General features: G+C 68.6%; 1 protein-coding gene across 1 annotated transcript in view; it reads left to right on the top strand.

The window, feature by feature from the left end:
* The window catches only part of CCDC142 (coiled-coil domain containing 142), a 7112-nt gene extending 199 nt beyond the window's left edge, over nucleotides 1–6913 (top strand). Inside the window, 12 exon segments of the mRNA XM_044428420.1 lie at nucleotides 216–378; nucleotides 641–1340; nucleotides 1342–1593; nucleotides 1595–2091; nucleotides 2177–2524; nucleotides 2713–2883; nucleotides 2968–3125; nucleotides 3413–3553; nucleotides 4638–4752; nucleotides 5099–5276; nucleotides 5436–5644; nucleotides 5881–6913. Of these exon segments, the coding sequence (XP_044284355.1) occupies nucleotides 264–378; nucleotides 641–1340; nucleotides 1342–1593; nucleotides 1595–2091; nucleotides 2177–2524; nucleotides 2713–2883; nucleotides 2968–3125; nucleotides 3413–3553; nucleotides 4638–4752; nucleotides 5099–5276; nucleotides 5436–5644; nucleotides 5881–6122 (3126 nt within the window). The 5' untranslated portion in view covers nucleotides 216–263 and the 3' untranslated portion in view covers nucleotides 6123–6913.
* The last annotated feature ends 2077 nt before the right edge of the window (nucleotides 6914–8990 follow it).

An 8990-nucleotide genomic window follows, 5' to 3' on the forward strand; every position in this document is an offset into this window, starting at 1 on the left:
CGAGCTCAGGGCGCAAGGCGGGAGAAGCCGCGCGCGCGCACGACGCCGCTCTGCGTCTGGAGCCGCGGGGCCTCGGCCTGGTCTCCGGAGCCAGAGGGGCAGGAATGACCGTCCGGGGGGCCCTCGGTCCGCGGAGCGCCCCGTCGGCTCACCGAGCCCGCTGCCCTAGGGGCGGCGTGGGCGGGGCAGCTGCCACTGACGCCCCTGTCTTGCAGGTCGTTGAGGCAGGAGCTGTCGGCCTGAACGCCATCTTCATCCTCCTCATGTCCCGCGTGTCCCAGGTCTCGGGGTCCATCCTGCCCCCACTCACGTCCCTCGTGGGGCCCTGGAAAGCTTCACCGGCCCCGGGCGGGGAGCCTGTGGAGGCCGCTGGGACAGGTAGGCCGAGGTGGGGAGTGGGCCAAAAGGCCCTGGCGGGGCCTGCCAGGAAGGCGGGCTGCACCCCCGCGGGAGGGGGTGCGCAGGGCAGGGCAGGGGTTGGCTCCAGGGAATGAGGTTGCCCAGAGATGCCTCGCGGTGCTCGCCCTCGGATCATCGCTGCGGGCAGCCCACCCTCCCGCAGGTCAAGGGCAGCCGGGCCCAGGGGGTGCCGGGGGCCCTCTTGCGGCAGCGCCGGCTTCCCTCTGTGCGTCTCCTGCAGGGTCGAGCTCGCTGATGACTCTGGCCAAGCCCTTCCAGAAGGCGGAGGCACTCCTGCGCCACTGCGTCAGCCCCAGCCTGTGGCTCTCCCCGCGCGCCCGCAAAGGTGCCTACGATGGCGAGGAGGAGGAGGAGGAGGACTCGCCCGGGGGCCTGGCCCGGCTGGCCCTGGTGGAGCACAGCTTCCTGGGGCTGAGCCGCTGCCTGTGCGTGCAGGAGAACCCGCGGACGGAGACCTTCCAGGGCCGCGTGCGCCCGGCCACCCCCGACACGGCCCAGGGCGCCTTCTCCTACCACGTGGCCCGCAGCAGCGTGGCTCGCCAGTGCGCCGCGCTCCACGCCTTGCTGCAGCACCGGCACCACCTACGCCTCTCCCGCCTCTACACCCTCCGCCTCAAGGCCGCCTCGGGCTTCGTGCGCCGCTTGGCCAGGGCCGAGCGCTGCCTCCCGCAGCCGGCCGACGGGTGCCACGTCAGCTGGGGCCGCGCGCTGCGGGGACTGTGCGAGGAGCTGCGCACCCACGCCTGCCACTGGGACGAGCTGCAGCGGTGCATCCGCGGCGACCCCTGGCTGCGGCCCGTGCTGCTTCAGCCACGGTGGCAGGAGGTGCTGCGGCACATGCGGCGGGCGCTCTCCTCGCTGGCCCTGCACGCGGCCTGGCTGCTGGAGCGCTGCGTGGAGGCCGCCCTGCGTGGCCTGGCCCGGGCCCCCCCCCGCGCAGGCCGCCCCGCTCACGGACTTCTTCCAGGGGCTGGAGATCTACAACCAGGTACTCCGTGGCCCAGCCGTGCAGCAGGCCCTTGCGGAACTGTGGCCCTCGCCCCGGCTGCTTGGCAGCCCCCACGCCTTCCCCGTGGAGCGAGTGCTGCGCATCTGGGCCACAGAGAGGGGCCGGCTGGCAGCCCAGCAGCTGCACTGGCTCCTGCGCCCACCACAGGCGGGGGAGCTTGCTGGGGTGCTGGGCCCGCCCCTCCAGGAGGGCGATGCCCAGCCCGGGCCCCCCCCCAGCCGGTCTCTCCACAGGGCTGCACTCCCTGTGCCAAGGGGAGGACGAGGCGGTGCTGCTCCTGCTGCAGGGACTGGTGGCCTCCACAGACACGCTTTGGCACCACGTCCTCCACCGGCCCCAGCAGGAGAAGCCGCCCGAGTACCTGAAGCCCGCCGAGGGGCCCGGCCCAGCCCCCCTCCCCAGCTGGAAGGCCGTGCGCTGGCTGGACGCCTCCTTTGCTGAGGCCGCGGCGGCGCTGTGCGCACAGTACCGCCCACTGCTCTGGAGCGCCACCGCCTCCGCCTTGGGCCACCTGCTGGAGCTCCACGCACCCGTGGCCGAGCCCCATGAGGGGCCGGGGGCCACTCCGGGCCTGTGGCTGGGCCGTGCGCTGGCTCAGGGTAAGCATGGCGGCCAGGAGTGTCGGCTTTCTGGGCGGGCTGTTGCGAGGCCTCTGGGGGGCAGTAGCAAGTGGGGGGGGCATACATGCAGGCCCCCCTTGGGTCAGCCTCTGGGGCCACTTGCTCCAGGTGGAGGATGGGAGGTGAGCGAGGGCAAGTGCCCCCTCCGCCTGCTGGCGGAGCGTTCTCCCGCTGGCGCTCGGTCCGAGGGAGCCATCGAGGGAGGCCAGCGGGAACGGGCACCCCAGTCTCCAGGCAGGGCCCCCTTGGGCTGGGCAGCTCCTGGGAGACTCCCTTCCACCCCAGAGCTGCCCCGCACCCTGGGGCCCGCTTCGGGGATGGCTTTGTGCTCGGGCGGGAGGACTCAGTCCCCCAAGAGGTGCCCATGCCTGCCTGTGTCCGCTTGCAGCCCGCATCCCCCCGGACGGCACCGAGGAGCTGCGGGGCCTGGCACGGCGCCTCCTCCTGCGCGACATCCAGTGCCGCTGGGACCAAGGTAGCCTGGGGGAGGTGTGATGGTGCCCACGGCCCCAGAGCTGCCGCCGAGCTGCAGCGCCTGCGACCCACGGGCTGTGGGGGTGGCGAGGGAGCTGCTGACCCTGGCCAGGTCCCGGCCTCTGCTGCAGAGTGGACTCGGGTGGCTCCCCACCCCCCCCCCCCCCCCCCCCTGCCTCCCCCTGCCAGGTTTCTGCCGCATGCTGGGCTCTAGCCTCGCTGACAAGTGCCTGCCCCGGCCCGCCATGGCCACGGACGCCGCCACGGCCTGCAGCCAGACAGCAGAGCTCCTGCGCAGCCTGTACCCACGCCTAGCCCGCGGCCTGTGGTGCCTGGACAAGCAGCCCGGCGGGTGCACAGGTGAGCAGGGGGGCCGCTGGCCCGAGGGGTGCGGGGCCAGCCGCCAAGGCCACTCACTGCCCGGACGGGCTTCCTTCCTTGCAGCCGGCCGCCTCAGAGCCGCGGGCCCCCGCCTGGAGCTGCTCACGCTCGTGGCCGCCACCAGCCAGCACGCCTGCTACTGGGCCATGAGCCGGGCCCACCAGTACCTGGCCTCCTGGTCGCTCGGCCAGTTCCTGCTCGTGACCCAGGGAGACCTGCAGGTGAGTGGAAGTCCCTGCGTGTGACCGCCCCCTCCCCTCCCCCACGCCCCCCACAGGCGGCAACTGGGCCACCACCGCAGCGTTGAAGCTGGCCCGGCCGGGGCACTGGGGGCCACCTGGAGTCCCGCAGGGCTCAGTGTGTGAGCAAGAGTGAGCTGCCCGGGATGGCCAGCCATGCCCTCGGCTGCCCCAAAGGGGGTGGGAGGCGGGGAAAGTGGCCCCCTGCGAGCCCCTCCCGACCTGGGCCCCGGGCGCTCCCCAGACCCTTAGAAAGCATCTCCCCACAGCTGCTGAAGGCTGAGGCAAGCGGGATCTCTGCCGCAGTTGCCACGGCCTTTCCCAGGGGCGGGGAGCTGCGCAGCCCCCTCGTGGCTCATCAGGAGCAGGAGCTGGGCCAGCACGTCCACTCCGCAGCCACCAGCCTCCAGGTGAGCACCAGCCCCCCGGGCGGCAGAGACCCTCCTCGTGGCCGCCTGGTGAGCAGAGAAGCAGTGGCCCGCCGGGTGGCTGGGCTGCAGCCGGACACCCATCCGGACGGACCTGGCGGGGCCTGTGGGCTGCTGCTGTCCGCCGTTGTGGGGCCTGTTCAGCGGTTATGGCCGATGATGCGGGCCTGTTGTGGCGGCGATGTGGCCTGTCGAGCGCCCCTTGGCCCTGCCCCCTCTGGCCAATGAAAGCCCCCCCCAGGTTACGTTCGGCTGGGTCCAGGGAGAGTAGGAGGCCGAAGTGCTGCCATGGGGAACCCCCCGCCCCCCAGACTGGCCAGGTGGCTGTTTGACAGCAGGCACCCAGCGGCAGGTCCCCTCTTGGAGGAGCCCCGTGCAGGCGTGTGGCAGGAGAGCCGCTGGCCCCTGGGGAGACTTGCGCTATCCAGAGCCACTGCGGCCTGGTGCTGGCCCTGCTTAGCCCTGTGGCCCCGGGTGGATGCGTTTAGCAAGGGGGCAGCGGAGCCCCACTAATCCTGGTGCATCTCTCTGCAGCCTCCGTTGCCATCTACCTGGGCATCCTCCTGGAGAGGGAGGGTTCGCGGGGGCCAGTTGCAGGGGCTCTGGTCTCCCCTGTAGGGCTGATTTCGGAGAGTCACATGGGTGACCGTAGCTCAGCTCCGTGACAATTGGCCTGTGGGATCCCACAGGCAGCCAGCTCGTCCCCGCTGCCGCCTGACACCTGTACAAGGCCGCTGGGAGCAGGCGCTCGGGACCCTGGGGCAGGAGGCCACGTGTGTGCTGCTGGCCCTGCGCTCTGCCCCCGTGACCGGTTGGCCAGCCGAGGCCGCACAAGTCTCGGCCTGGAGCCCGGGTGACGGCCCATAAACCGAAGCAGCCTCCTGTCCAGACGGATGCCTCATGCTCTGAGCCAGGTGGATTGGGTCCCAGGAGCCTTCGCTTCAGCGCAGAGCAAGCCAGTGCCCCCGCCTCAGAAACGTGGCCAGCCACGGAGGATTTGCGGCTGGAGAAACCCCCAGCCGGGCCCCTCCATGTGCGAGCCCCCTGTGTCTCCTCTCTTCTGCAGCGGTTTGCCGACGACGTGCTGGAACTTTTCTCCTCGGACTGCAAGCGCATGTCTGCGGAGGTTTTTGGGCAGACCATGCCGCTCGGCAAGCAGTGGCGCCTCGCTCTCCAGACAGGTCTGCCTGCCAGCTGAAAGGGGCCGCAGCAGCTGCAGGGCCCACACGTGGCTGTGGGGGGTTGCTCGTTTGCGCAGCCGGCACCTGGGCTGGCTCAGGCAGGCAGCTCCCTCAGGCGCCGGGGCCTCTCTGTCCCAGCCTCGGAGCAACCTGGGGAGCTCTCTGCCCCGAAGCACAGCCCTGGGAGCCTCCTGGGGAGGCAGGGGCCACCTGCCAGACCGGAGGAAGCCTCGGAGGGGAGGGCAGCTCCCGTGGCTCCCCCTCGGGGCCCTGGAGGGAGGGTGCAGGGCAGTGGGGCCCCTCTGCTCCCACCCAGTCGCAGGCTCCCCTGTTGTTGCCCCCGCAGAGCTGCCCGCCTCGCCCAGCGAGTACGCCTTGGCGGCCGTCCAGTCTGTCCTGGGCCAGGTGCTGCAGGGCATCCAGCTCCTGCCCCGAGACGCCCAGGGGCTGGCCCTCAGCCAGGCCACCACGGCCTTCCTGGAAGCCTGGATGGACCACATCCTGGCCCAGAAAATCAAGTTCAGGTGAGCCGCCGGGGGACAGGAGCGGGCCTGTGCAAACCAGCACCCCACCAGAGCAGGGCCTTGCAGCCAAGGGCCCTGGCCCCCCCAGCCCCCCACTGCAGCAGAGCAGCAGGTCCCGTGCGGCCCCCACTGACGGGCGGCTCTTCCCGTCCCGCGCAGCCTCCAGGGCGCCCTTCAGCTGCAGCAGGACTTCAACCTGGTCCGGGAGTTGCTGCAGGCCGAGGACTCGGGGCTCTCGCCGGAGATCAGGCAGCTGGTGTGCTCCCTCCCCGTCTTCCAGCAGGCGGACAGCGCCGTCGCCTGCCTCCTGCAACAGCCCAGCAAGGGCTCTCTGCCCTTGCACACCTGGGACGCCTTCCACACGTGCTGTGAGTGCCGCGGGGCCCGGGCTGGTGCAGCGGGGAGCTTGGAGGGGCGGGCTGGCAGGCGGGCTGTCCACAGCGGCACATGCAGCGTGGCCCGGGCTGGAACCGGCCAGCGTTGCCGCCTCTGGCCTCTCCCTGAGGTTCCCCGGGGCTGGAGCTGTCCTCTGGGGCGGGGGACCTTGTCCCGGCCCCTCCCAGCGGCTGGGGGTCTTCCCTGAGCGTGCGCCCGGTCTCTGCAGGCTCCTCAGACGGGATCCGCACCCCGGACGGCGGCCCAGGAAGCCTCAACAGCTTGGAGAGCCTGGAAGCGCTGCCCGGCCAGGCAAGGGTTGCTCTGGAGAGCCACGCACAGGGGGCCGGCTGCAGCCCTGCCGCCTACCTCAGCCCCACACAGCAGGAGTGGCTGGCGCTGCGGCTGCACGGGGGCCGCCGGTGGAAAGTGCCTGCCCTCCCCTGCATGAGCCGGACTGCCGAGCCCTGAGAGGGCCGCCCTGGCCTGCAGCTGCCGGAGCCCGGCCCGCCAGGGCCCGCTCCCCACACGCATCGGGTCGCCCTCTCCTCCAGTGCCTCTGCCAGCGTGTGCCTTGTTCCTCTGGGCTGGCCTGCCTTCCACACCTGGCCCCAGGGCAGGGACCACCCTGTGAGCCAGCAAGTCCTGTGGGCTTCCGCACCAGGGCCTCGTGGCCGCCTCCGGGCAGCCATAAAGAAGAGACGTTGGGCCGGCTTTTCCGTGGCTCTGCAGGCCCTCTAGGCATAGTCTTCGGAAGTGGCTTCAGGCTGACGGGAGTAGCTGCCAGATGAGCCAAGCATCCGCTGTGCAGCTGCCGCCAAAGCAACAAGCCACCTTGCAGGGTGTGGCAGGGCCACTGCTCTGTGCCACGGGGCAGCTCGTGAGTGCCCACCCCCATTCACTGTTTCGTACTTAAATTCACACTCCCCAAGCGACCCTCACACTGTAGCCAGGAACTCCCTGTTTGCGTTTAGGAATAAATGCAATTTAACAGAATTACTCTGCTCTGCATCGAAGACCCCGATTCAGAGTGTGCCATTCCATGAAACAAGCCTCCAAGTCTCCACTCATGCAGAGCTCTTCATAAACCAATAACATCCCCAAAACCAAGTAAAACTGGTTTTCTTTATTTAGTAGGTTCATACAGGGCTTACAATATGTGCAAGCATTAGCATAATCTACCAAGAAGATTCAGATGATGCAAGAAATGCAAAAACTTTTCTCTGGACCTTTTAAAAAAACATTAAAGCCACAAACTCGCACCCCCAGGTTCTCTAGCCTATATTCTAGAAAATCCTGAAGTGTCACGTTGGAGGCCTCTCACTAAGTCTTTGAGAAAACCTCCCAGGTGGACAGTCGGAATGCTGTGGACACCATCTTGACTTCTAGTACTTGGCGAGTACCCCGAAAGGGAGAAGTAAGAGGTTAGGGGCTGATGGGCTGGAGCGCTGCACTCTAAACAACAGAGGGAATTTACTAGGGAGGAAGGCTGTGTTCTGCTCCTAAGGAAAAAAAAAACTGAACGCACTGTTACAGGATGGGGAGCACTTGGCTCAGCTAAACTGGAAGTGAAAAAGCATGGGATTGTTAGTCACCAAGGTGATGTGGGGACAAAAAAGGCAGATGCCATCAGGGTGCATTGCTATAGGTATCGGTCCCAAATCACGTGACGTGCCGGTTCCCCTCCACTCAGCACTAGTTTGCCCCCCACCCCTCGGAGTGCCGTGTGCAGTTCTGGGCACCACCGTTTAAGAAAGCTGCGGACAACCTGGAAAGAGTTAGGATGACAAACTGGAAGAACTGAGCATGTTCGGCCTCAAGACGACAGGGAAATATGGAAGCACTCTTAAAGCGCCTGAAAGGCTGCCATGAAGAGGAAGGAGGGCGTCTTTGTCACCCCAGAGCACAGGACAGTGACGGGCTCAGGTTAGGTGGCAGAAAGCCAGATTCCGAGTAGACGGCAGGAACATTTTCCAGACTTGCAGTATGACCAAGGAACAACTTCCCTGGAGAGGTGGCGGGCTCCCCCACTCAGAGTGCAGCTGGACAAAGGGCTGCGAGGGACACTTTAGTCCGGAGTCCTGTGCGGAGCAGGGGGTGGGCCCTCTGCAGCTCTGATCCTACAAGGCGGCTTGTGGCAACCCGTCCGGCTGCAGCTGCATCTGAGGCGCTGCCACAAGGGAACGGCCAGTGTGGTGAAATGCTCGGTGGCAGTGCGGGACGCTCTTCATGGTCCCTGCGCTTGTGCAGGTTGTGCCTGTCTGTTGCCGCCGCCAGGCTTCCTTCAGCTGCCAAGTGGGGCTGCACTTCAGCACCGACAGGTGGCTTGAAGGAGGCCTGCAGGTGCCCCCTTGTTCAGCCCCTGGAAGGGTCAGGAAGGCACAATGCCTGAAGCGCCGGAGAGCCACCGGTGCACTGGGGGCCGACAACGCAAAGAACGCTGTGGGAGCAGCCGCGAGGAGCGCGAGGCTGAGAAGAGGCTCGGGGCCGAGGGGCTGCCTCTGGCGGACGGGCAACACTCGACTGGTTGCTTCCAACCCCTTCGCCGGCACCAGGAAGGCAGCTGGCACAAAGTGGGCCGCAGTGGCGCGAGTGACGCGCAGCTTCTTGCCACCTTCCGGATCCACCTGTGAATGGATCACGCTGCCTCGGGCACACGGCCGCCGCGGGTTGTGGATGCACGCATGGCGCTCCTTCCATTGCATTCCTCGGCCGACCACTCGCGTTTTTCTTCCCCGCCCGTGTCTTCACGTGTGGGGCAACCTGGGGGTGCCATCGCATGCGCGCGAGGAAGGTCGCGCCTGCCCGTGCCCGCGGGGGGGCAAACATTGCGCCCCCCACGTGCCGCAAAGCGCCAAGCAAGCGCGGGACGCTGCCAGGCCCCGAGAAACCCTCCGGTTCGTTGCGGCCGGGCCGGCGCTCGCTTTACCGAAGAGCGCCAGGCGCATCCTGGGGGGGGGGGCGCGCCCGCGCCTAGACTTTCCCCACCAGCCTTTCTTAAGCCGCAGGTCCGGCGATGCTGGAGGAGGCGCCGGTTCCCCCTCCCCCCCCGCCCGCCCCAGGCGGAGAGAACCGAGGCTCCGTCGAGGCGCCGAGCTCGCATGGCCCTGCCCGCCACCCGCCGCAGGACGCGGCCTGCCCGGCCGCCCCCACACGCAGCCAGCGGCCCGCCGCACGGCGCGCCCGGCGTGCAGACGACGCCAGCGAGCGGCTCCGGCCGGGCGCACGCGTCGACCCCCCCGCCGCGCGACCCGTGGGCGCGCCCGCTCCGCGGAGGCCAGGGAGCCCCGAGGACGCCGCGGCCTGCCCCGCGGGAGAAGCTACACACCTCCGGGCGCC

Source organism: Varanus komodoensis, unplaced genomic scaffold (assembly GCF_004798865.1).
Source record: "Varanus komodoensis strain SLA01 unplaced genomic scaffold, ASM479886v1 scaffold2, whole genome shotgun sequence".
In the NCBI taxonomy this organism is placed as follows: Eukaryota; Metazoa; Chordata; class Lepidosauria; order Squamata; family Varanidae; genus Varanus; species Varanus komodoensis.